Source organism: Rattus norvegicus, chromosome 4, assembly GCF_021556685.1.
Source record: "Rattus norvegicus strain SHRSP/BbbUtx chromosome 4, alternate assembly SHRSP_T2T, whole genome shotgun sequence".
NCBI classification, from domain to species: domain Eukaryota; kingdom Metazoa; phylum Chordata; class Mammalia; order Rodentia; family Muridae; genus Rattus; species Rattus norvegicus.
Window position 1 is genome coordinate 159,483,700 of NC_141537.1, and position 26,877 is coordinate 159,510,576.

At 46.7% G+C, this 26,877-nt stretch overlaps 2 protein-coding genes and 1 long non-coding RNA gene across 3 annotated transcripts in view; 1 reads left to right on the plus strand and 2 right to left on the minus strand.

The window, feature by feature from the left end:
• Positions 1 to 507: 507 nt before the first annotated feature.
• On the minus strand, positions 508 to 5,059 carry LOC134486639 (uncharacterized). Its single transcript, XR_015686994.1, has 2 exons — positions 4,713 to 5,059; positions 508 to 852 (listed from the first exon to the last, which is right to left on the minus strand). It is a non-coding gene; the product is annotated as an uncharacterized LOC134486639 (long non-coding RNA).
• Lpcat3 (lysophosphatidylcholine acyltransferase 3) overlaps positions 4,853 to 26,877 on the plus strand; it is a 46,893-nt gene continuing 24,868 nt past the window's right edge. Inside the window, exon 1 of the mRNA NM_001012189.1 lies at positions 4,853 to 5,053. Within this exon, the coding sequence (NP_001012189.1) occupies positions 4,903 to 5,053 (151 nt within the window). The 5' untranslated portion in view covers positions 4,853 to 4,902. The remainder of the gene's footprint in view (positions 5,054 to 26,877) is intronic.
• On the minus strand, positions 18,937 to 21,737 carry LOC148006342 (uncharacterized; the record flags this gene model as incomplete). The annotated part of the gene is made up of 1 exon (XM_087659847.1): positions 18,937 to 21,737. A coding segment is annotated over one exon (693 nt), but the record flags the coding sequence as incomplete, so codon positions are not given.

The following is a 26,877-nucleotide window of genomic DNA, read 5'->3' on the forward strand; positions in this document are numbered from 1 at the left end:
TGATATCCCTGGAAGGGGCAGGGGTGGATCTAGGGAAGAGGGGACACGAAGGAGAGAGGCTTGGGGGGGAGGGAAACTGTAGTCAAGATGTAATTAATATATGTGAGAATTTAGAAAAAATAAAAAGAGAAGCCAGGCTTAATCCCAGTATTTGGAGGGCAGAGGGTGACAGATCTCTCTCTCTCTCTCTCTCTCTCTCTCTCTCTCTCTCTCAGTTTGAGGTCAGCAGCCTACAGAGCAAGTTCCAGGACAGCCAGGGCTACACAGAGAAACCAAGACAGGAGGAGGAGGAGGAAGAGGAGGAGGAGGAAGAGGAGGAGGAGGAAGAGGAAGAGGAGGAAGAGGAGGAGGAGGAAGAGGGGGAGGAGGAGGAAGAGGGGGAGGAGGGAGGGAGGAAGAGAGGATATAAAACATAAAATCGGGTATTGTGTCTTCACTAGCAATTTTTAAAAATGAATGTAAATAGATATGATCAGAGAGCATGTAGTCTGTACTGAACATATGTATGAGTAGTACAATTTTTTATTTTATCTATAAATTTTTACAGTAGATCTCAGGTAACTTTTTAAAAAGTATATTTTATGTATATGGGTGTTTATTCTGAATGTATGACGTATACTACTTGTGTGCCTGGTACCCTCAGAGGTCAGAAGAGGGCATGAGATTCCCCCTAGAACTGTAGTTGCCTTGTGGGTGCTGAAAATCAAACTGGAGTCCTCTGGAAAACACAGCCGGTGCTCCTAACTGCTGAGCCAGCTCTCCAGCCTGCAGGTAACTTCTTGTAAAGTTTGGAGGCTCAAGTCCAGAAACTCTCGTTGTCGGTTAAGGATGCAGGCCCACTGTGGCACTGGTCTGCTGAGGAAACACAGGGAAACCTTGTCTCAGAAGAAAAAAGAAAAACAAAAAAGATAGTGCCCCATTCCTGCTTTCAGAGCCGTTGCAACACACTGAGCTCCAAGGCAGAGCCCGGCAAGAAAAAGCTGTCCAGACCCTGGGCGAGTCCAGCGCTCCTGAGGAAAAAGACCGAACGCTGACGAAGGACATGCTAAGAAGCCAAAGTGTCATCCTGTGCACTCTTTGTGCAGACTCCCAACGGAGGCTCAAGGAGAGCAGCTCCTCACAGTTCTCCAAAAGGCACTTGGAGAAGATAACATCTGCCAAAGAAAAGCGGCATGTGCCAAAGACGGAGCAAAGGAGGGCAGACTGTTAGGTTCGGAATATTGCGACCAAATCAAAGACCACTGCTGCCTCCACTGTGGGCGAGGAGCTGGGAGAGCGGTGGAATGATGGCAGTGCACACAACAGGCAGCTCTAGGAAGGTAAGGATATTACTGTCTACAGAGGTAAAGGAAATTCTGGTGCATCAGAGAAGGAAAGCGCCAAGACTGAAAGGAATAAGAAAAAGAGGAAAGACTGGGGGGGGGGGGGAGTGGGGAGGGGAAGGGGAAAGGGAGGGGGGAGAGGCGGAGGAGGCAGGGGCAGCAACGGACACTCTCAATTCTCTCTCTCTCTCTCTCTTTTTCCGGAGCTGGGGACCGAACCCAGGGCCTTGCGCTTGCTAGGCAAGCGCTCTACCACTGAGCTAAATCCCCAGCCCCAACACTCTCAATTCTAACACAGTTATTTCTTCTTTTCTATAGAGTATGTAATTCCTCTCTTCACAACTCACTAGTTTTTTTTAATTTATTTATTCTTTTATGTTACGAGTATACTGTCTACAGACACACCAGAAGAGGGCATCAGATCCCATTACAGATGGTTGTGAGCCACCATGTGGTTGCTGGGAATTGAACTCAGGTCCTCTGGAAGAGCAGTCAGTGCTCTCAACCCCAGAGCCATTTCTCCGGCCCACAACTCACTAGTTTTAAGAAAAAAAGAATTTAAATGATTTTTTTTCTCTGTGTACAGCCCTGGCCGTCCCAGAACTGGCTCTGTAGACCAGGCTGGTCTTGCCCGAGTGCTGCAATGAAAGATGGGGGCTACCACTGGCTGGCAAATGACTTTTTAAAATGTGTCTTCATTAGGGTTTCTATGGTTGTGATAAACAAACAACAAACAAACAAAACAGCAGTGACCCAGGCAGCTTGAGGAGGAAAGGGTTTGTTTCCCATTCCTGCATCCCAGCTCACTGCGCCACTGAAGGTGGGAACTCCAGGCAGGAACCTGAGGCAAAATAGAGAAGCAGAGGCCTTGGAGGGCACTGCTTACTGCCCCACTCGTCCTTCCCACACTCAGGACCTCTTGAGTGCAAGGCCAACCTGGTCTACAGAGGGAGTTCCAGACCAGCCAGGACCACACACTGACATCCTGCCTTAAACCAAATAATAATAAAATAAAAGGCCAGATATGACAGATCATGTCTGTAATCCTAGCATCCTTACGTCAAAATGGGGTGTAGAGGCAGAGGAATTGGCCGGAAGCTCACCTACACAGCCCTTCAGTGTCAGGAGAATCAAAGTTCAAAGCCAGCCTGAGCTATAGCGTTCCAAAGTTCAAAGTCATCATGGACTAGATCAGGTTGGCCTTAAACTCACAGAAATCCTCCTGCCTCTGCTTCTGTAGTGCTGGGATTAAGGGCATGCACCACCATGTGCTGCTCACTTTTAAAATTTTTATTAGTGTCTCTGTATGTGTGTATATAATGTGTGTGTGTGTGTGTGTGTGTGTGTGTGTGTGTGTAATGTGTGTATGCTTGAATGTGGGAACAGACAAATCATAGTACTTGTGTAGTAGTCAGAGGACAACTTTTGGGAATTGGTTCTCTCGAAGTCCGGAGTCAGTCAGGCATTTGCAGCAAGCACGTCCACTTGCTGTGCCATCCCACGGACCCAGGGTCATGCCTTTAAACAGAACTCCCTGGTGATGAATATTCCTCAGTCAGGTGGCTGACTAAGACCTTCAGTCTCAGATGAAGAAGGGAGATGACAGCAGAAAGGGTTACGTTAGGGTCTTCAAACTGTACAGGTCAGTGGTTCTCAACCCATGGCTTGTGCCCCCTCTGGCAACTTTGTATCTCCAGAAATACTTGCATAATGATTTCTAACAGCAGCAAGACGAAGTTTTGAAGTAGCAACAAATATAATGTTAAGGTTGGGGGGGAGGGTCACCACAACATGAGGACCTGTATTAAAGGGCTGAAGCATTAAACTGAGAGCCGCTGGTCTAGGTGATGTCTTTTCTAAATCTAGGGGGGGCGGTTGTAGTTTGTACTTTTCACTAGGAGTGAAACATTTCGTGTTTAAAAAGAACAGCAGTGCTGGAGAGCTGGCCCAGTGGCTGAGAGAGACTATTGCTCTAGCGGACGGCCTGCATTCAATTCCCAGCATCCATATCACGCAGTTCACAACCGCCTGTAACACCGGCGATTGTGTATTCTGGGGATATGAAATCTTCATCTCCACACCACCCACAGCGGCACAACCCTATAATTAAAAATAAAATAAATCATTTTAAATTAAAATTTAACTAATTAAAATAATTGCAGGCCAGAGAGATGGCTCAGCACATAATAGCACTTGCCACCAAGCCTGACAGCCTGAATTCAACCCCCAGAATCCGTGTGGTAAAAGACAGAAAGGAGTTCTGCATCCTTTGACCTTCATATGTGTTCTGTAGTAAAAACTAGCCCTACCCCCAACATACCCCAACATATACATAAATGAATGTAAAAAATGTTTTTAATTAAAAATAAAAGTAGGATATGAAAAGGCAAGAGACAGCGACATGGCTCATTGCTTCCTTAGCACGTGTCCAATTCCCCAGGAAAAGAAAGAGGTAGGGTGCTGGAAAAAAGTTTAAAATGCTATGAAAGTGTAAGCCATGGCTGAATTCATTATGACAAGAACTTGTGAATCCCTTTGTTGCACACCCCCATAGACTGTCACTTTCTCTGGGGTCGCCGGTGGGAAGTTAAGACTGCATAGGAGAAAAGGACTCAGACTTTGCTTCATGCCTCTAGTGTTTGAACTTTCATCAGGAACATACATACATTACTTAAGTCGTGACAAAACTAGCTTAATTGTTAATTAAAACGGCAAGTGTTAAATAGGCTCGTTTCAATATAAATAGGCATATCCTAATTTCATTGCCTCTGGAGAGAAGGTCGCGTTTTACTATAGAAAGGGAACTCTGAATAAGGACTAGTGTTGTAGCTCCGGCGGGAAAGCGTCCACGAGGACAGGGTTCGAGCCCCAGTACCTGAAGCAACCGAAAGGAACTCACAACGGGAAGGGCTACGTAGCATTAAAGGGTCAAATAGTGTTCTTGGGCCCCTGGGCTCCCCCAGTCCCCTCGGGAAAGGCTTGGAAATGCAGGACCGACCCCCCCCCTCCGAGAAGGCACCGTTAGGGGGCGCTCGTGGGGCGGTAGCAGGCATTCGCACCGCTCCGTTACATGCCCCAGTAACCCCAGCGCCGGCGACCGAGAGTAACCTCGCGGTCTGGTGACGCCCCCGCACCCCCCCGCCCCAACTCTCGCCTGCTCCTGTCTCAACCAATGGGAAGGCAGCGAGCAAGCCGGCCGGACACCCGGCCGACCCACTCCTTCCCGGAGCGGTCCGGACCGAGTTGTACTGTCACCTCGCCTCGCGCTCCCGCCTGCTCCAATAGCAGCTGGGTCGGGATCGCAAGCCCCGCCCTGCCAGCCCGGCCCGTTTCCCTTCTTCACGGGAGTCACCTTTGCCTTACAAACGCTCGGCCCCGCCCTCTTCCTACCTTGCTGCGCTCGGCCCCGCCCCTGGCTGGCTCGACCAATAATCGGGTGGGTCTAGAGGCTCTGGGCGGGCCCGCAGCCAATGCGCACGCCGTGGGCGGGCCCCCGGCCGGAATTGGGGGTGAAGCCACCGCGTTCTGCCCACATTCGGGGCGCAGAGCTGGGGGTCCCCGGGGGGCGCCCGCAGTTAAGATGGCGTCTACAGCGGACGGGGACGTGGGAGAGACGCTAGGGCAGATGCGGGGACTGTGGCCGGGTGTCGAGGATCTGAGCCTTAACAAGTTGGCGACGTCCCTGGGCGCGTCGGAACAGGCGCTGCGGCTCATCTTCTCCATCTTCCTGGGTAAGGACCCTCCTGCCTGCCTCTGCCCCCTCGTGGAGTCCCAGGGAAATAGGCAGAATGGGGACTGGGGACAGGACCTGCCTATCTGCCCCGAACCACCCAGGAGGGCTTCGGGGTGCGGGTGTAGGTCCTCAAGTACGTCAGCCAGCTATCGAAGGAAAGACAAGTCTTGTCTCGAGTCTGGGGGCCCGTACCCTCTGAACTCTTCCCATTCCCTTTGGCCCATGCTGTGCCCTTTGGCTCCTCAGTCACCTCCCGCCTTGTCATCGATATGCCGAACCGTGCCCTCGCGACCTATGTCTATCTGTGGCTCGAGAGAGTTCGACTCTGGCCATGAGTACTGCTTATCTGTTATTAACAGCCCCCATCATGCGCTCCACCTTACGATAGGCATGGGCCCTCGAACTTAGGATATTTTAGCCCTATGGGCCTCCTCTGCCCAGTACTCCATACTTATGACTTCTCGGTCTGTTTTGTGCATTGCCAACGTCTAGTGTACTTTCATCTCTTTTTGCTCTTTCTAGTATTTTCTTATACCATATTGCTTTCCCTCTTAGCCGCCCACCTGTCATTTACCCTGGAATTCGTTCTTATACTGGGCTTGGGAAACAGCACTATTAACAACCTTTAAAACTCCATGCTTGTTCTGAGTGACTATTATTCATATGGTTCAAAGGATGCGATGTACCTGAATTTATGTTGCAACAAGCTATATTATATATTATATGTGTGTGTTTTATAGGCTTTAAAAAAAAAGCTACATTCTTCGAGGTTTTTTTTTTAATGCATGAGGTAGCATGGTATGGTGGGGAAAAGTGTGGACTTTGAAGTTGAAGGCGTCCTTGTCGCTACTCACAAACGACAGGACCCCCAGGCAAGCCATTTAGCCGCTCTGCCCCTAATTTTATTATGAAATGAAGACAGCTGTGATTAGCATAAGATTGCTGTAAAGTCCGGCAAGAATTCATAGGCCAAGATCAGAAATGTTAGACTCAACTCAGGCCGATTTTTAAGTGGTTGGAACTTTTGGGGAAGACTGTATAACTTTAGCTTGAGAGAGTGAGGGTGAGGAAAGTCTGCCAGGCGTGAGTAGAGGGTTAACAGATCGCAACTGTAGGAAGTTTGAGATAAACTGGGTGTGGTGGCTTAATGCTCTGCGGCTCAGCACCCTGGGACTAAGGCAAGAGAATTGTGAGTTTGAGCCTGGGCTAATGGTTTCAGACCCTATCTTTTTTTTAAAAAAAATAGTTTGAGACCATTGGGCTGGGAAGGTTTTGAATTCCAGAAAGAAATTTGGAACTTATCCAGGAAGTCAGTAGAGACATTGACACGTAATATCACCAGAGGGTGTGAATCCCATCTTGGTGATGGCTGGAGCTTTAATTCTTATTTAAACGACCTTGGCTAATACCATTGTTTCATATCATACCAAGGTGATCTATCTTTCCTCTGCTAAAGATTTCCCTCTTCCTTGGTAGGACCCTAAGATTTTAGAGGTGCAGGGATCTTAGGTTCTGTGGTTTGCTCAATTCGGTGTCATTCAAACATTCCCCAAATTTATCAGCATCCCACATCTCTGGGTTTATGTACCACCGCCACCGCTTTGAGCTTGTGACTCTTTGAACCTTGCTTCTGACCCAGTTTGTTGGCGTTAGGATTGGCAATTAAGAACGCTTACTGTTCATTAGGTAGGAGGACCTTTGCTGCGTCCTCATCTGTGTACTGGACATCTAAGACAGGTAGCAATACATTGTCAGCTCGGCCTGTTAAGTGGAAGTAAGGCTGGAATTAGGACTTGGAATTGTGTTTTGTGTGCTGACTTCAAATGCCGCCTGGCCCTGCTCTGGGCTGTCGCAAAAGTAAGCTTGACTTGGAAATCATCTTCCCCATGTCCCACCCCTGCCACTGCAACACGTAACCAGAGTAAGAAGTACCTGGAACTGCAGCCCCTTTTCCAGGCCTTCTGTCACCTCGTGGCCTCCTCCCCATCTCACATAGGCTGCTTCCTCTAGTCATTTGAAGGATTTCTTTTTCCCCTTCTCAGTATTGGGAGTTAAACCCAGGACCTACTTCATGTTAGGCAAGCCCTGTACCACTGTACCACATCCTAACCCAATTATGTGTCTGTATAGGATGCTATTTCTAGGCATGGCTTAAATATATACATGTAAATACAGACTGATACAGTTGGCCTGACATGAAAGTATGTTTTGCTCGTAAATACATTTTCCTTATAGTGGTATTAGCCTGTAACTCCAGCCCTTGGAAGCGGAGGCAGGGGCATTGTGAGTTCAAGGTCATCCTTTCCTACACAGCATGTATGAGCCCAACCTGGACTGCCCAGTACCTGTTTCGATGAACCAAAGAAAAACAAAACAAAATTAGAGCTAGAGAGGTAGCAGAGGTTAAGAGTGCTTCAAGAGGGTGGGAGTTCAGTCCCCAGCACCTACATCATGGGCTCACAACCGCTTGCAACTCCAGGTCTAGGGGATCTGACACATCTGGCCTCTGCCAGCACCTGCTTTCCTCTGCACAAACCCACACACAAGTACTCAGAATTAAACATAATAAAAGATAAGTCTTAAAGAAATCAATGGTGCTACATGGTTGGGGGGTGGGGTACACACCTTTAACCCCAACACTCAGGTAGAGGCAGGGGGATCTCTGAGTTTTAAGGCCAGCCTGGTCTACACTGTGAATTCTGGGGCTGTCAAGGCTACACTGAGAAAAGTTGTCTCAAAAGACCAAAAATGAGGGGTTGGGGATTTAGCTCAGTGGTAGAGCGCTTGCCTAACAAGCGCAAGACCCTGGGTTCGGTCCCCAGCTCCGAAAAAAAGAAAAAAGAAAAAAAAAAAAAAAGACCAAAAATGAAAAAAAGAGAAAGCAGTGATAAGGTGCTGGGAACTGAACTCCAGCCCAGTTTTCTACTTCCTCTCCTTAAGCTCCGTGGGTTGAAGAATTTTAAAGCACTGACTTTCTGATCTCCTTGCTAAAGGTCTTTTACTGCATACTTTCTATAGTGTATGAATGTATTAGAAACACGTTTAGGGAAGCAACATTGCCCTTCCTGTCTTATTTTTCATACCATTTATGCCTACTTTGAACTCATGACCTGTTAATGAGTTACAGAAAGATCTGGAAAGTCATAATTCAGAGAGTTTCTTTCTTCTTTTCTTTTTTTCGGAGCTGGGGACCGAACCCAGGGCCTTGCGCTTGCTAGGCAAGCGCTCTACCGCTGAGCTAAATCCCCAACCCATAGAGATTTTCATTTCAGAGAGGAAGGTAGGGAGCATTGGGAATTGAACCAGGGGTTCACACATGAAGTGAGCACTCTGTCACAGGGCCACATCCTCAGCTTGTTTTGTTACTGTCTTTATTTTTATTTTTATTTTGGAACAGGGTCTCACTGCGTAGCCCTGGCTGCCCTGAAACTCATTAGGTAGATCAGGCAGGCCCCAAACTCACTGAGACCTACCTGCGCCTAATTCCGAGTGCTGGGATTAAAAGTGTGTGCCACCACCATCCTTGGTGTTTAGTACCTAAGTTATGTGGAGGGCTGTGTCGGAGTACTCCCAACAGCCAGGAGACCAGTGATACAGACATTTGCGTTAAGTATGATTGTGAGGATGTAGAGATGAATTGAGCCCTAGTGCTGACAGATACTCCTGGGAAGCACCCCTCCTTTAACAACTTGAGTTTTATCATAATTTACATGTGAATTCTTTATAACATCAACAAGGTATGTTTGTTATGGACAAGGACAAGAGTGTTCTTGATGCCCCAAGAGCAGGAGCAGTGGGACCAGTATGTCTAATAAAGCCAAGCACTCACTGTGTTCTGCCAGTCTCGGTAGGGAAATCCATTGACATCAGCGTGCTGACCCCAGTAAAAGGCAGAAACCCAAGAAGTCCCGAGCATTACAAGGTTTAATGCACTTTGGAACCAGAGTGAGCCTCCTTCTTTAGGCTCGGATGGTAGAGCTTAGGAAGGACGTGAGCCCTTAGGAGCCTGATGCAGGAGGATCACCACTAATTCAAGGCCAGCCTGGGCTACTCTGTGAGGCTGTCTCACAAAAACAGTGGGGAATGGTGTGCCTGGAGCTGACGCTGGACCAATAGAGCACAACGCTGGTTTAAAGAGAGGGAGGGTAACAGTAGGAACAGGGAGCTGGGTCCGTATGACTTGGACGCAAGGTGCATCCGCTTTGGGGAGAAGCAACTCCAAGACTTGGGGAAGGCAGAGTTGTTTGAAAGTGCAAAGCTGGTGGGAACCAAAGACTGCACCTTGTCCCCTCCCAGTCACTTGCTGCCTGCACCCATTCGCCATTTCCCTTCAGCAGGGCGACAACTAATTGTGTCTTCAGATCTCCAACTCCTCTCTATCACCATCCATCTGTCACGCACGTGCGCGCGCGCGCGCACACACACACACACACACACACACACACACACACACACACACACACGAACACACGCAGCAGCCTCCTGACTGGTCTCTAATTCTCTGCTTGCCCCTTCCAGTCTCCTCCCCAGAAGCAGCCTGTCTCTCTGCTGCTGAGCCCTTGCCTGGGGCTCCAGCCTTGTTTCAAACAAGTGCATAGCCTCAAGCCACATGGCCTTTCTTCCCTTCCTCAGGGAAGGCTGTAAGCCCTTCCTGCCCCTGAGCCTTTGTGCACACCAACCCTACTCCTCAGACGGCTCTTCACTCAGTCACTTGACACACACCAATCCACCCTTTGGGTCTCTCATCAAACTGTTGCTTCCTGTGAGCATTCTTTCCTGACTGCTTCTGAAATCGTGTCCCTCCTTACATTCTTAGGCTGAATGAAATCCTCTAACTATATGTTACATCTGGTTCACCACTGTGTACCCAGAGTTCATAGCACTTGACTGAAAATAACTGTTGGTTAAATGAATGTATGAATGAATGATTCGGCAAAATAAAAGTAACCCCCCTTCAAAAAAGACTGGACGTAGTGGTGCACACCTGTAATTCTAGCATTCAAAACAGTCATGAGTTCAAGACCGGCCAGCCTGGCCCCTAAACAAAGGGCTGGGCGAGTAGCTCAATTCTACAGCAGTGCCCGCCTTAGGTGCACAAGGTCTTCAGCTGGAACCTCAACATAGCAGGGCAGACAAGAGAGTGACGGCTGGGACCCAGCCTCTGTCTGCTGCCTAGATGGCCACGCACAGAGATACAGACAGAAAGTGGGTACTGCTCAGTGCTGCACCGTGATCTAGTTTGAGTCTTACTTTAAGTTCCAAGGAAATTTTAACACCCAAGTTTGCAGGCAGGGGTAGGGTTGTGGCTCAGTCGATATGAGCCTTGGGTTTGATCTCCAGGTGTGGTCGTCTTCGCTGTAATCCCAGCACCCAGGAGGTGGAGGAAGAAGGCTCCGGATGGGCCTTGGCTCCTGGGCAAGTTTGAGTCCAGCCTGTGCTATGTAAGAGCCAGGTGGAAGAGGGGTTAGGAGTAAGTTTGGTCTCATAATTGAGTCAGATAGGAAATGAAATGCTGTAAGAACGCTTATAGAAGGAAATCTAATCCTTAGGTCAATCTCGCTACCCCTTGTTAATAACAGAAGTAACTTTTCCTGTTTGGTTTTGATGAGATGGTGTCCTCAGTAGCCTAGGCTGCCCTTGATCCTTCTACCCGTCTTCCCAGTGCTGGGGTTACAAGGGAATGACACCACACTAGGCTTTGTGACGGCTTTGTACTGGACATTGCCCCAAATGGTTCCTAGTTGATTCTCTGAAGCCTGCCAGTTTTCAACAGGCAGTACAGCACTGTTGTAACTTCCCTTGTAGTTTCCGACAGCTGGGGCTAGAAAGGCGAAGTTACTTAGGAGCTCTGCCCTTATCTTCCAGGAGTCTGAACTGGTGGCCATAGGGGATTGAGTGGAGCCTTATAGAGCTATAACATAAAAATGTCTTCCACAATCCTTTCTGTCAACTCGGTGGTTAACCAAGGTGTAATGAGCACATGGATACCTCAGCATCCGAAGTCAGGGCTGGCCAAAAGCAACAGACGGCCACTCTGCCTCCCACAGGGCTCTGTGGGCATGGCCATGGCTGTCAGTTGCTTGGCTGGCTACTCAAAAATTGCAGTTAAGAGTAGGAAGTCTTTCCTTGGAGGTTTAGAATTGGTATTACTAATGCTAGTGACTTTTAAAATAAAAATCAAACCAGGCCCATGGGTTAGCTCCTTGTGAACCGTCAGAAAGACTTGTTCAGTGCCATCTTTCTTGGGGTAGCACTGAAGTCACGACTCAAAGGTAAGTAAATGGAACTTAAAATTGAGTCACATTAGCTAAACTACTGGGATCTCTGACTATGACCCCCAGTATGACTTTCATGAGCCCTTCCAATTCTAAAAGTCTAGGGATACTCTTCCTGAACTTTACACTAATTCATTGCCACAGATTTTTCTCAGCATCTGAAGCCTCTGGTCTGAGATTTGTTTGTGAGTGGCCCAGGGTGGCCTTGATCTCCTGATCCTCCAGCCTCCGCTTCTCAAGTCTTGGGAATGCTGGTGTGTACTACACCCCGACCCTGGACTAGCTGATGATATACGGGCTGATTAGATGTCCCACTGTATCTCGGGCCAGCCTAGAATGCACCTGTAGCCCAGGCTGACATCAGACTCATAGGGATCCACCCTCCTCAGCCACCTGTCCCGCCTAGCTTGCCTCTTGCTTTCTGTTTCGTGTGAAACCAACCTTGTTCAGTAGGCACTAGGTTATATGCACATCAGCCTCAGAGTATCTGGCATCACAGGCCTGCACCACCAGAACCAGTTGAGTAATCTGCCAGCCGTTGCTTGAGAATAGGTCTTGTCTTCAGCCCAAGATGGCTGTGGACTCACTCTTGCCTCAGCCTCCAGGTGCTGGGATCCCAGTCTTCCTTAGCACACACGCCCCGCTGTGCTCGCCTGTTCCCAGACTCCCCTTACACACACTGCCCTAGAGCTTAGGACTGTTGCAGCTTTCATCATCATTGAGGACTTGACGTCTGCATGGTCTCAGACTTTTGAAACGCGTCGGTGTATGCTCAGATGTTCGGCAAAGCAGCTCTCTTGGATTCCTTGTGGCTCACTGTCCCCCACCGGCTGGCTTGTGTGTCTCGCCATTCTTTGTTAGAAGATCATGATCGTAAGTGGTGTTTTCATCTCAGGAGCTTCAGATGAGGGGGTCAGTTACAGAGACTAACAGGATTGGACCACTGTTGCCAATTCTGCTTTTTCTATCAACTCAGCCACCTTGAGCAGTGTAGCATTTCCTTTTCCTTTGCTTGTTTGACTGTCTGTCTGTCTGTCTGAGGCAGAGACTTTCTGTAGTCCAGGCTGGTCTGGAACTCACGTGGCCTTTAGGCTTGCATTGAACTCAGAGCAGTGCCTTGTCCTTCTTCAAATTTCAGATTATTGAGTCGTCACTCAGCTCATAACTTAACTGATGGCACATTTATTAATGCAATTACGAAACTAACTTGTGGCTGTAACAAGAATTAGATCCCAGTTACACCTGCTAGGAAAAGCTGTTCTGTGTTTGTTCTCACGCCTAAAGGTTTTAAAGTGTGTGTGTGTGTGCATGTCTGTGTCTGCCTGTCTGTGTGACTCTGTCTGTCTGACTCTGTGTTTGTGTGTCTGTCTGTCTGTCTGTGTGACTCTGTGTTTGTGTGTCTGTCTGTCTGTCTGTGTGACTCTGTCTCCCTCTCTGTCTCTCTGTGTCTCTCTTTGTGAGTCTCTGTGTCTCTCTGTGTCTCTCTCTGTCTCTCTGTGTCTCTCTGTCTGTCTCTCTCATTGTGTGTATGTGTGTGTGTGTGTGTGTGTGTGTGTGTGTGTGTTTGTGTGTATTTACAGCAGTTAAGAAATTAAAGACCAGGATGTTTAGGCCTAGGAGGAGTTCTCTGGGTGAAATAGAAGTAGCTCCTTGAAGAACAGGGTCCCATATGTAACCTAGGCTAGCCCAGAACTCACTGTGGTACCCCAGGATGGCCTAAAACTCAACTCTTTTCCCTCAGCTGGAGTAGCAAGCAAAAGACACTACACCCTGCCCGCCCATCTCTTGTTTATTTAGAAAGTGTCATGTGTGTTCTTTTCCTGTTTTCAAAACAAGAAAGGGATATGGAGAACAAAACTAGAAAAAAATTGCTGGGTGAAGATTTTCTTTGGCTTGAAGCGCACTGTTTGTAAGGCCTCATTTCCTCCCCATTCAAAGCATAGCTTTGAAGCTCAGTCAGAAGGATGAGCTCTGGGCACCTTGCGTGGACTGCTCCATATAAGAATCACGTGGCAGTAAAGGTTTATAAAGGCTTTGGGTGCGTGCGACATTGCAGGAGAGGGAAGGTTCGTCAGACGGGGGCTAGCTAAGCCGAAATAATCACACTCGGGTTTTAGTTTGGGCTCAACGAGTCAGGTCTTTTCTGAGACCTGGTCTCACAAAGTGGCCCTGTCTGGTCTGGAATTCAGAGATCCACCTGCCTTTAGCTCCAGAATGCTGGAATTGAAGGCCTGTGCCACCACACCCAGCAAATAAGATAGTCTTATCCCAGTTTCCAGTGACTCCACCCGGAACGGGGGAGCATCTGCTCTCTTAATGAGCCTCTTAGTGTTAACACCCCTTACACACTCACAAGAGGTAACCCTAAAATCATTTAGGAATCAGATCAGGGATCAGAGCCCCCAAATCCTTGTGGCGTCTCTGACCACTGGCAAGGAAGAGGCTGCCAAGTACCCACGGGGGTCATGGGGTCTTAGAGCTGGAGTTGCTCGTGGCTGAGAACAATGTGTGGACACTCTGAACTGAACTGTGTGAGTCCTGTACAAGAAGCGGCGGGTCTCAAGAAGCAGCGGGTCTCAGGCACTAAGCCATATCTTCAGCTTTGACAGGAAAAGGCCAGTTTGTTTTCTTTTGGTTTGATTTTTCAAGATAGGGTCTCTTTCTGTAGCTCCGTCTCTCCTAAAACTCTGTAGACCAGGCTGGTCACAAACTGGGAGAGCTACCTGACTCTGCCCCTGGAGTCTTTCACTTGAAGGTGTGTGCTGGTGTGCCACTATAACTGGCTTGAAAAATTTTGGCTCAAAAAGTTTTAAGTGGACTATTTAAATGTCTCAATCTAACTGCATATAAACTTAAGAATAAAAAGTCAAAGGGCAGTGGTAGCACATGCCTTTAATCCCCACACTTGGGAGGCAGAGGCAGGTGGGTCTCATGAGTTCAAGGCCAGCCTGGTCTACAGAGTGAATTCCAGATCAGCCAGGACTACACACACACACACACACACACACACACACACACACACACACACACACACACACAAACAAACACACAACTCTGTCTCAAAAAAAAAAAAAGAATAGAACAGAAAGCACATGCCAGGTGTGATGGTTTATGCCTTTAATCTCAGCACTTGGGAGGGAGAGGGTAGCCTGGTCTACATGCCGAGTTCCAGGACAACCAGAGTTACATACTGAGATCCTATCTCAGAAAGAAAAAAAATTTTAAAAAGCTTTTATCAATTAAAGATGTGTTTATTACTAAGTAATCACGCTGTCATAGCATTTTCATAAGAAAACCGTGAATGGGAGGGGTAGAGGTGTGACAAATACCGTGGGAGTCAGCAGCAGGCAGGATCAATGTGAATTTGAAGCTAGCCTGCTCTGTATGTTGAGTTCCAGGCCAGCCAGGGCTACACAGTGAGACCCTGTCCCAAAACAAACAAACCCATTTGTGTTCCTGTCTGCTCCATAAAATTTATGTAAAGTGAGGTAGTAATTTTGGGAGTAATAAAGAATTCACTATAAAAAAAAAGGTTATATCCACATGCGAATCTTGGTATTCTGTCGGATCTCTGTGTGCTGCTTCGAGAAGTGGCAAACCTGTAGCCTGTGGGAAGGCTTTTCTCCCGAGGCTCTCCCTTTGCTGTGACAGCAATTCTAAACTCAGACCGGCTGGACACCGCACTAGGTTACTGTCCATAAATAGGAAACTACTGCTTCCAAGAAGGCAGGCAGAAGCCAACTGGAATGGTGCCCCTTAGGCTCCTGGCATACACCTCAGTCAAAAGCCGACAATTCAGGTTAGAGAATAGACACAGGACCTTAGCAAAACTACAGCCCTGTGCGGTCCCCTAGAAATGCTCATCCCCGTTTAAGGCAGGATCCAGGATCTTGCTAAATTACCCAGGCTGACCTGGAACGTACTGTCTTGCCCAGTCTAGCCTCAAACATGCAGTGATCTTCCTGCATCAGCCTTCAAAGAGGCTGGGATTATAGGTAAGCATCCCCAGACCTGATTGACTCCATTTTTGAAATTCTTCATTGATTGTCTGTGGTGGCTTGAATAAAATGGCCCCTGTAGGCCCATAGGGAGTGGCACTATTAGGTATGACCTTGTTGGAAGAAAGTGTGTCTCAGCCTCTTCCTGGTGCCTGCAGAACCAAATGTAGAACTCTCTGTTCCTTCTCCAGCACCGTGTCTGCCTGCCTACCACCATGCTTCCCACCATGGACTTCCCACAATGCACAAACCTCTAAACTGTAAGCCAACCCCAATTCAGTGTCTTCCTTTGAGAGTTGCCATGGTCATGGTGTCTCTTCACAACAGTAAGACGTGAACCAAGACATTGCCCATCTGAAAATCTAGGAAACTAAAGCAAGCACAGGAACTGCTGGGTAGCAAATGGTATTTGGCTTCGGTTTTGTGACCCTGAAGAACAGAACCCAGGGTTGTGGGTCTTGTGGTGGGCAAGCTCTCTACCTTCTGAGCCATGCCCCAGTCCACATGGTTTTTGTTGAAGTGAGACAGTCTTGTTATGTAGACAAACAGACCTTGACCTCCCTGTGAGGTTTAGGAGTGTTCGTCCTCACTAGCACTCTCTCCGTTCTACCTGAATGCTGGGAAGACAGGCACCATCCTCCCAGCCATGTGCATTTATTTTTAAAATATACACAGCCCAAGTCACATATATGTCCTTTATTCGTCTGTGCTGTTAGACAGCAGACGTGCTATAGGCCAGTACTGGTCTTTCCATTGAGAACATGAAAACCCTAAGGTCAGCAGTGGTTCCCAAGTCGTCTCCTAAGAAGCTCCAGAGCTCTGAGTCTGAGGTTTGGCTGTTTTGTTTTGAGCTTGGGACCTTTCTGGTATAGGGGACCAAGTGCAGAGTCTTGCATATAGCAAACAAGAGTACGAGTGTCCTGTGTCACTGAGCTATGAACCCAGTCTTCTTGTTTATACCGAAATGTTATGTTATTGATTTCTAAAAGATTTTTCCTACATTTTCAAATTTTCTTCCCAAAAAAAGTAAAGGAGCAATTTCTGACCGGAGTTCTTAGCAACCAGTCTACAAACCTAGTTAATAACTCCAGTACATCAAAGGGTAGTGTCGTGAAAATGGAAACATAATACACAAAGTAGGAGAAAATATTTATGTCATGTATTTCATGTCTAGTATACAGGTGTTGGTGTGTGTGTGTGTGTGTGTGTGTGTGTGTGTGTGTGTGTGTGTTTGAGTGTGTGTGTGTGTGTGTGTACAACACATCCTAAGCTATAACTTACTGAACATCGATTGTGTCGACTGCAGCTTCACTAAGCTATACAATTAAAAATCTGGTCTTGGCAGAAGCTCATTGTCCAGTACGGGAGAGGCCATCTGGGGAAAGGCTCATCCTAACAAAAGGTAGCAGCAGACCGTCAGCTCTATACAGGTGCACAGTGCACATGTGTATGTACTCATGCAAATGCACACACATATCCAAGTGTCCGGGCACCATGAGAACACAGCCTACAGAGCCAACTAAGCAGGGCTCGTGGAGGATCACAGACCCCTCATAGGTCTGCGCTAGGCTGTCTGAATGTGCATTATGGTTGGGTAGCTTGGTGTTCTTGTGGGAGTCCCAACAGTGGGAGTGGGTGTGACTTTGACTCTTTGCCTGCTCTTGCGACCCTTTTCCTCCTTCTAGGTTTCCGCATCCAGCCATGATACGAGGGCTTGTGTCCAGTCTTGCTGTATCTTGTTAGGCAGTGTTTGCAGGATAGGTCCTAGGAGGGCTCCTTTTTTTTTTTTTTTTTAAGAGAAACGGGAGGAGTGAATCTGGGGTGGTGGGAGGGGCTGCAATATATAAGAGAAAAATAAAGGTTAAAAGAAGAAAAACCCAAATGAGAACAAAGGGTGCAGGTGCAGAGGTCACACCTACAGTCCCAGCACTTGAGAGGCTGAGGCAGCAGGATTACCCCAATCTGAGCAAGATCATGTGTCCAAAAAGGAGGAGAGAAGGTAGTTGCCAGACTGGTAGCACACACCCGAAACCCCAGAACTCAAGAAACTGAGACCAGGGTTGGGGATTTAGCTCAGTGGCCCTGGGTTCAGTCCCCAGCTCCGAAAAAAAGAATAAAGAAAAAAAAAAAAAGAAAGAAAGAAACTGAGACCAGAGAATTACCTCAAGTTCTAGCCCAGCCTTTGGGCACGTGGTGAAATGCTGTCCAAAAAAAAAAAAAAAAAAAGGCAAGCGCGATGTCACGTGCCTCTGCATTCCAGCACCAGATACAATCCAGCATTTGGGAGTAGAGGCAGGAGTTCATGGTCATCCTCAGACACCAAGATCAAAGTCAACCTAGGGGACTTGTGACTGTCTCAAGGTTTAAGGGTGAATAACGGGGTGTGTTAGCACACACACCTTTAATCCGGTCAGGAGGCAGAACTGGGTGGATCTGTGAGTTCAAGGCCAGGCTTTTCTACAGAGGGAGTCAAGGACAACCAGGGCTAATACACAAAGAGAATCTGTCTCAAAACAAATAAACAAAAAAGGGTACTGGCTCCTTTTCCAGAGGAAAGGTTCAATCCCAGCACCACATGGTGGCTCGCCCCAGACTGTGACTCCAGTCCCAGGAGATCCTGCACTCTTCTGGCCTCTGCAAGCCCCAGGTACACACGTGGCACATAGACATATGACAGGCAAAACCCCACACACATAAAATAAAATATAGTAAAAGAAGGGAGGACTCTTGACAATTGTATTCACCTTACTATGTGAGATGAGAGAAAATGAAAACGAGTTAATAAAATGTATTCATGGAGTAAGAATGAAACAGTGGGGGGTGGAGGGGTGGGATGTGGAACAGTTGGGAGGGTGGACTCGGAGGGGAATAAAATCTGGAGTGTAAAAATAAATATAAAATCTGTTAAAAAGAGAAAAAGAATGAAACAGTATCTGCACTTATAGGATAAAGAAGTCTAACCTCTATGCACTCCATAAATGCTATAGGTAAAGAACACTGTGCCATGTTAGAATCTTGTTATAAAGGTGGCAGCGGGTAGAGGCTCCCTGAGCCTGGCCCCACACTCGTCTCAAGCCTGATTTTCTTCTGAATGTTGTTCTCCTAACCCTTTGCTTAAGCCTGTATTTAAAGTCTTTAGTAAGATCTCATTAAACAAAAATATTTGAGGAAAATACTGACTTGGGAAGATGCTTACTGCCGTTATGTGCTGATTTTTAATTAGGCCAGTTTCATGTTTGTTGTTTGAGGCAGGGCCTTGCTATAGTTCAAGTTGGCCCAGAACCCATGAAAATCCTCTTGCTTCGGCCTCCCAAGAGCTGGGACTACAGACATGTACCTCTGCCATACCCACTGTTTCTTCATAAGTGAGAGTATCACACACAGCGTAAGAGTTTTTCCTATAATTTTTACACTTATTTATGTAATATCTGTGTGCGTATGGCAGTCAGGATGGGTTGTGAGAGTCAGTTCTCTCCTCCCACGCTGTGGGTTCTCTGGGCTTGTCCAGCCAGCACCAACTCACCAGTCCCAGATATTTTTTAAGATTAACTAATAATAAATTATATAACTAATATTATTATAAAATAATAAAATCATCATGTCAGTTTACTTGTGCTTATTTATATGCACACACGTATGCCATGGCACCCGTGGGGGGTCAGAGGATGGCTTTGTAGAGTCAGTTCTTGCCTTCCACTGCTTGGGTCCTGAGGCTTGAACTCGGGTCGTCGAGCTTGGCTGCTGTGCCATCTCACCTGCCCAAGGTTTGCTGTTTTTTGGGTTTTTTTTTTTTTGAACTTTTTATTTATATGCGTGTTTGAAATAATTTATTTTATTTCATGTGCTTTGGTGTTTTGCCTGCGTGTATGTCTGTGTGAGGGTTTCTGAACCCCTGGAACTGGAGTTACACACAGCTGTGAGCTGCCCTGTGGAACTGAACCAGGATCCTCTGGAAGAGCAGCCAGTGTTCCTGACCACTGAGCCATCTCTCCAGCTCTTACGTGCACGTTCGTGTGAGCACACAGAGCCATGGAGGCCAGAAGACAATATCGGATCCTTCGGAGCTGCAGTCAGAGGTGGTTGTGAGCCGCCTGGTGTGGGTTCTGGGAAGCAAACTTGGATCTTCCACAAGGTCAGCAAGCACTCCTAACTGCTGAGCGGTCTCCGGCCCACAGTGTTAGTTGATGGTTTTATTAGAGTCCATAGTTTGTCTATATTTTTCTGTTGTAGCTTTTTTTTTTTTTTCTTTTAAACGGGATCTCACTGTAACCCAGACTGGTCTGGAGCTCACTGTAGGCAAGGCTGGTCTTGAACTCATGAAATCTGCCTGCCTCTGCCTCTGCCTCTGCCTCTGCCTCTGCCTTCTGAGTGCTGGGATGCAACGCATGCACCACCAGCATCACTACTGGCTCTCTTTGTCTTTTCTCTTAAAGACATACGGATGAGAGCAAGAATCCAACAAGCACACATACTCCGAATGATAAGGACCATTTTGGATACTTTTTCTCCTGTTAGCATCCCAGCCGGGCAGCACACCAATTATTTCTTATTTGCTAAGACAAAGAGGTGTCAGCTACCTTGTTTATGTTTACAGCAGTTAGGTTTGGCCCCAGTAATGGCGAGGAAGCAGTATAAGGGAAGGTTGGAAAGAAACTAGGTAAATCTCAGGGCAGCGAGACCAAGCAGGCCTTGAGCAGTCCTCGCACAGAGCAGAGCAGATAAGACAGGAATGGGCTTTCTCCCCCCTGGGAATGAGAGCCATCATAAAGGGAACAAGGCCTTAGACTTGCTCTGTAAGAGCAAGCCATAACATGTACATTCTGATAAGCAGGTCTCGGGCATAGGGGCCAGAGGTGGTTCAGCCGCCAAGGGTGCTTCTGCTCTTCCAGAGAACACAGGTTCAATTCCCAGCCCACGCTGGGCAGCTGGCTGGTGCCTCCTATGGCACCTGCACTGGGAGAAACATTCCCTCACACAAGCACACACATGCACACACAATTACCAATAATAAAAGTAAGTCCTTTGGACGTGGAATAAAGCAATTCTAAGAGAAAGAAAAGGCAGGGCGGGTGAGATGTGGGAGAAAGATGGGCAAGTGGATGTAGGCTTGCTTCCGTCCAGTGGATGTCCCCTTCTCCCAGGAGCAAGCTCAGGCTTCACGATCTCTACCAGTATTTCCACTCCTGGCCATGTACAGTCCCTTGCTGCTGGAATGCATAGCATTAGAATTACTAGGAAATGTAGTCCCCAGACTCCTGCATCCCAGCGCCTTCTCCCCGAATGCTGAAATTCTGGCTGCATTCTGGCCTCAGATATTTGGCTACACCCTGAGATTTGAACTCTACATAGAAACATGTTATTGACCAAGGAGGAACCAAAGTGCCCAATTATACCGAACTTTCGTGTGCTAAACCCAGTGAGCTAGAAGTGACTGTTTATCCCAGAGTCCAGACGAATCATCCCTTCAGATTTCTTTGGGAGGTGCCACCCACATCCCAGCTGGCTTTCCTGGGAGTCACAGCCCAGGCATTCCTCTCAGCCTGGCCTCTCCCGGGGCCTGATGCTGGCACAAGCAGCCAGCATCCTTCCCCGCCTGACACTGCAGATTTGTTGTGTAGTGGGTGATTTTGTTTTTAATACCTGAAGGCTATACATGACAGTCTTGGGGCCTTTTGCTTTTTAAGGAAAAGTGGTACCTGGCATGATGATGTACACCTTAATCCCAGCACTCGAGCAGCAGAGGCTGGAGAGGCGGCTCAGTGGCTAAAAGCACGCCCTGTTTTCTCAGAGGCCTGGGTTTGGTTCCCAGCACCCACATCAGGCAGTTCATACCTGCCTGTAACTTCAGCTCCAGGGAATCTGACACACCTCTGACCACCTCCTCCTCCTCTTCCTCTTCTTCCTCCTCTTCTTCCTCCTCCTCCTCCTCCTCTTCCTCCTCTCCATCCTCTTCCTCCTCCTCTTCCTCCTCCTCCTCTTCCTCCTCTCCATCCTCTTTCTCCTCTTCCTCCTCCTCCTCTTCCTCCTCTCCATTCTCTTCCTCCTCTCCATCCTCTTTCTCCTCTTCCTCCTCCTCCTCTTCCTCCTCTCCATTCTCTTCCTCCTCTTCCTCCTCCTCTCCATCCTCTTCCTCCTCCTCTTCCTCCTCCTCCTCTTCCTCCTCTCCATCCTCTTCCTCCTCTTCCTCCTCTCCCTCCTCCTCCTCTCCCTCTTCCTCCTCTTCCTCCTCCTCTCCCTCCTCCTCCTCTTCCTCCTCCTCTCCCTCCTCCTCCTCTCCCTCTTCCTCCTCTTCCTCCTCCTCTCCCTCCTCCTCTTCCTCCTCCTCTCCCTCCTCCTCTCCCTCCTCCTCTTCTTCCTCCTCCTCTTCCTTTTCTTCCTCCTTCCACACACACACGCGCACACACACACACAAAGAATAATTAAAATTTTAAAAAGAAAATGGCTTTTTAAAAAAGAGCCAGGGGCAGGAAGATCTCTGAGTTTGGAGTCAGGCCTGATCTGCAGAGCAAGTTCCAGGACAGCTAAAGCAACACAGACAAACCTGTCTTAAAAGACAGACAGACAGAGGGGTTGGGGATTTAGCTCAGTGGTAGAGCGCTTGCCTAGGAAGCGCAAGGCCCTGGGTTCGGTCCCCAGCTCCGGAAAAAAAAAAAAAAAAACAACAAAAAAAAAAAGACAGACAGACAAAAGCCCGGCATTAAACAAACGAATAGTTTTCTTTTCTTTTTTTTTTTTTTTTGTTCTTTTTTTTTTTTTTTCCGGAGCTGGGGACCGAACCCAGGGCCTTGCGCTTCCTAGGCAAGCGCTCTACCACTGAGCTAAATCCCCAACCCCACGAATAGTTTTCTAAAACCCACAAAGCACAATGCAAGTGTGGTTGTGAATGCCTGAAACCCCACCATTCTGCACGGTGAGCAGTGAGCCATTGGGAGCTTCAAGCAGCTCAGAGACGACCTAGTTCTTAAGAAGTTGGGGGTCGATATGAAATAAGAAACATCTAAGTATTTAAGAGTAGATGTCTTCGACTTGTTTAAAGAAAGTATCATCTGTCGGCGCCAGCACTGACCTGGTACCGAGAATCGGGCGAAAGCCTACGGGATGAAAGAAACACACATACACACACACAGGTTATCGTGTCAAGCCAGGAGAGGAGAGAGAGAGAGAGAGAGAGAGAGAGAGAGAGAGAGAGAGAGAGAGAGAGAGAGAGAGAGGAAGAGCGGAAGGAAGAGTAAGAGTGAGAGGAATAGTGAGAGTCTCCTGTAGCTTTATTCACCACTTATATACCCAAGTCTCCAGGTAGAAAATAACTGGGAAGCACAGTGGGAAACCCTGGCTCGTGACTACCTGGCTCGTGACTTTGGTAACAAAAGACCAACTAGGAGACCTGAATTAATTAGGGAGAAATCCCAGAAGACCAGCCTAAATCTCCAGGATAAAGGCTGAGGAAGTAAAAGGCAGAAGTAAGTTGACCACCACCCAGGTGTGGTCCAGGTGTGTCAGTTCCACATGCATCAGCCGGGCTCAGCAGAGGTCATGCAGTGGAGATATCGGGTGTTTACTACTTGGTCTTTTCTTCCTGTGCCGTAAATACATGGGAGAGGCCTCTGTCCAACAATCCCATGACTTCTTAACTGTGGCCATGCAGTTACAAAGCAGCCAGGCCCAAATCCAATATGGCACTACATCTCCCCCGTTATTCTTTTATAAAAAACCATTAGGTGGAAGTAGTGGTCTGAGAGAGATCAGACATGCCTCACAGAGTGCCCAGCTCGGCCATGGCGAGCCACTCTTGCAGTTAGGACTGCACCCCAATGGCTAGAAATGAACTTATGCTGTAACACACCGTTCTGGGCTATACGTGTGTTTATTGGGGGAGAAACTGGGCAGAGGAGCATTTGACCGGCCCGTACGTTTAAACGGGGTGTAGCCACCTCTGTCTTAGGATCGACCTCTCAAACCCCAGCCTTATCTGTCATAGGATCACCTTGTCGCCCCCAAGGTTCCTGCCTTAGATTGGTCAGGGGTCAGAGGAAGTTGCCCGTCCCTGAGGATAGCTACATTGGATCATCTTGTCATTCCTCTTACTTGAGCCCAGGGGCGAAAGAGTAGGAGCCAGATGGCATTAATTTAAGAGATTGTGGAAGTTGAGCCTCTCCCGATAAGTAGTGGGCACCTCATCTGGTTCTCCTCAGCTGCTACCACCAAGGGCCGTAGTCAAGCCGCTCCTATAATAAAAATTTAGAATTCCCAATTGTTAGCAACTACTCCAGAAAGTTCACCCACTGTGCTTGCCTAACAATAGATTGGGGGAGGGTAACTCCAGACACTGCAGACACAATGGCTGCAGCAGTAATGGCTGCCACAATAGCAGCGAAAATGCCTAGGTCTTTCCCAGGACAGTTCAGGATTGGTCATTCTTCTCTGGACCAACCAGCAGGCAATGGAACCATGTCTGAGATCTGCAGAACCAGGGCAGAGTTCCCCAGTCCACAGCAGCTTCCAGCAAGTAGCAGTGCACAGAGGGTCGGAGGGCAAGCCTCGGTGGGACAGGACACACTGACTGCAGCAATGCCAGAATTTCTGTGATGACAAAAGATGAGGGGGAATCCTCCGTCTTCCTCTAAGGGCACAGGAATGACTCCAGGAACCAGAACCACGAGAGCTGAATCTTCATGCTCCCAGGATCAGCATGGCTCACCAGACTCTCAGGCAGCTGGCACACTCCTGTAGCATTCTGTAGAAAAAACACAAACATTCCCTCTTCCCCATATAAAATACCTGGACAGGATCATGCCAATATGTGGGTCTTTCTATTTCACCTAGGCAGAAGTATGCCTAGTTGTACGGTGCCATAAACCTTGGCATCCAAATTTTAAAATTGAAATAAAAGGAGCATTATTAGCATTCAGGGATAGTTCCCCCTTTTATTTATTAAAATTGTTAAAATATCATTTATTAAGATAAGTCCTCGAGGATTAAATTGAGGACACTGAGCACTTGTATTTATAAATTGACTTGTATACCAAATTATTGTTTCCAGCATTATTGTTTTGATGATATAAAGAATGAGACTTTTTGACTAATTGTTTCTATGTAAGGCCTATAATCTGCCTGGTATTATTGTCCTCCCTTGCTAAGGGGTCCAGGCAATACAGTTTGAGTTTTTAAATGGCCTATAAAGGAACAGTACTTAGTGCTCTTAACCACTAAGCCATCTCTCCAGCCCCTCACCAGCTTTATTTACCTAAACATAAGCATTAATTAGAAATGTCAAATCCTGTAAACAAGGTCCAGATTTAGCCTTATTTAGAAATCCCTGAGTTGGCAGGGTGAGGCTGGGCGTTGAAAGTAAGCAAATGGAGCTTCCTCTTTTCGTGAGGGTGTGTTATCAACTCCATTACCATTTTCAAAGAGCTGGGTCTATGGTATTGTTTAGTTCTCTGAGCCAGAGCACTGAAAGGACAGTGAGTTGTCAGACATTCACACTGAAATCACTCACTGATTTCAAGTAGAAAACCTGCCTCTAATAAAGCATTAAGTAATTGTAAAATTTGAGGGCTAGTAGTATCTAAAAAAAAAGGAAAACTTTTTAATCAATTGTAAAACCACAAGCCACACATTGGCTATAAGTATATGAATTGAAAGCTTGATTTTTAACATTTAAAAACAGTGGCTACAGCAAGTAATTTAATAGTCTGTGTTGAAGCAGGGGAAACTCAAGAGAATAAACAAGTGATCCAATCATACATGTAGCCTTTTCATTAGATGAACCACCTATAAATACATAAGTGCATTTTCTATGGGTTGCATGCACAAATTTACAGGAAATACAAAAGCATGTAAAGAGTAAAATTATCAATTTTGCCTGAAATTTGTATATGTAATAGGCCAAATATCAGTATTTTGTAATAACCAATTAAATTGCTGTTTGGACTAAGGTATGTTTCACCAGGTTTCTTTTTAAAATACTTCCATGACTCTAGCCTACAATTTTGTATTAACACAACTGACGCTTTATCTCCAATGTGCATAACAAAGACCTAAGTCCTCTGGTAAGGTGAGGTACTTAGCCAATTAACACATCCTTAGAAGCTTAAAATTAGCTTCAAATATTCTTTTCTGGAGTAGTGTAACAGCTACTCCCCAAATATTAAAGCTCATTTTGAGAGCAAAGGTTTGTAGTAAAAATTTCCATATACATTGAAAGATTTAAGTTCTAACTTCTTACAATGAAGAAGTAACAAAATTACATAATACAAGGCTGTTAGCAATCCTCTAAATCTATCTTGAATGGCGGTTGAAGTAAGCAAACAGGCTATAATGCTCTCACAAGTTCTAAAACCTCATCAATCCTTCGTAAATCTTGTAACAATCTCTACCTGTTTGATTTTTTTCTCAATTATAAATAAGTTTGAGTTACTCAATGTAACACTGGCAATCCTTAATCACAATCCTTACGTTCTCCTTGTAACACCAGAGCACAACCACAAGGTCACCTGAGTTCTGAGTAGTGACTAGGCAGCTGTCCTTGGGGCAGTGGAATTAGCATTAAAATACAGATAACTTCAGGGCAAACCACAACTATGGAAAGCAAAACTTAACCTCTAACAAACTAGTCTCCAAAATCCAGTCTCCAAAACACCGAGTCTATCCTTCATGCTACTAAGTTTGACTGCCAATTCCTACATATGAACGCACGATGGTGCAGTCTCCAATACCTCAACAAAGAGACATTGCCCTAAATCTTTTAGAAGCCTGATTTCTAGGATAAGAATTCCATAAAAATATTATCTCAATTTAGACCTGTTTCCCTAGGTTGGCTCATGCCACATGTTGTCTAGAATGACTTCATACAAATTACAGTTTTAAGCCAACTTTCTGTTACCAATATTATACTTTTTTAACCATATCCAATAACTTGAAAGCCAATAGTCCATAACCAAGGCATGTAGAGCATATTTATACATTTAAAACCAATCAGAAACAAAATTGAAGTGGCTACACCTATCTTTAATATTTAGACCAAGCACCATTTTTACTTTTCTAGCTATGATTTTAAAAGCACCTTGTCACCTGTTGAGTCAAATAATAAGTCAGGGATTTTTCTAAGAGAAACAGCCATCCGCTCCCTTAACATAGAAGCTGAGGAGCTGCTGGCTCCTTTAAGATTGGCTAGTGTAAACATTTAGCCAGCCCCCTGGGGAGCTTGCCCAGCAGATTTAGGCTTCTAGCTACAAATGTAGGCTCCAAAAGCCAATTGAAACTCTTTATTTATTTGTACCTTTTTTTGAAAGGAGTTAAAACTACATCAATGGGTGAATCAACCGGCATTTAAAATTTTAACCTTTTCTTTTAAACATGAAACACAAAACATTTAAACAACGAGAAACAAAAACCACAGACATAAACTGACAGACATGGACAGCTTGGTGCACCAAGGACAGACAATAGACATAAAGGGAAAAAACTAGATGGTGTCCCACCGAAGGGACCCACATATCCTACCTATGGAACCCAGAACCAGAAATAAGCATTTCTCCAATAGGAGC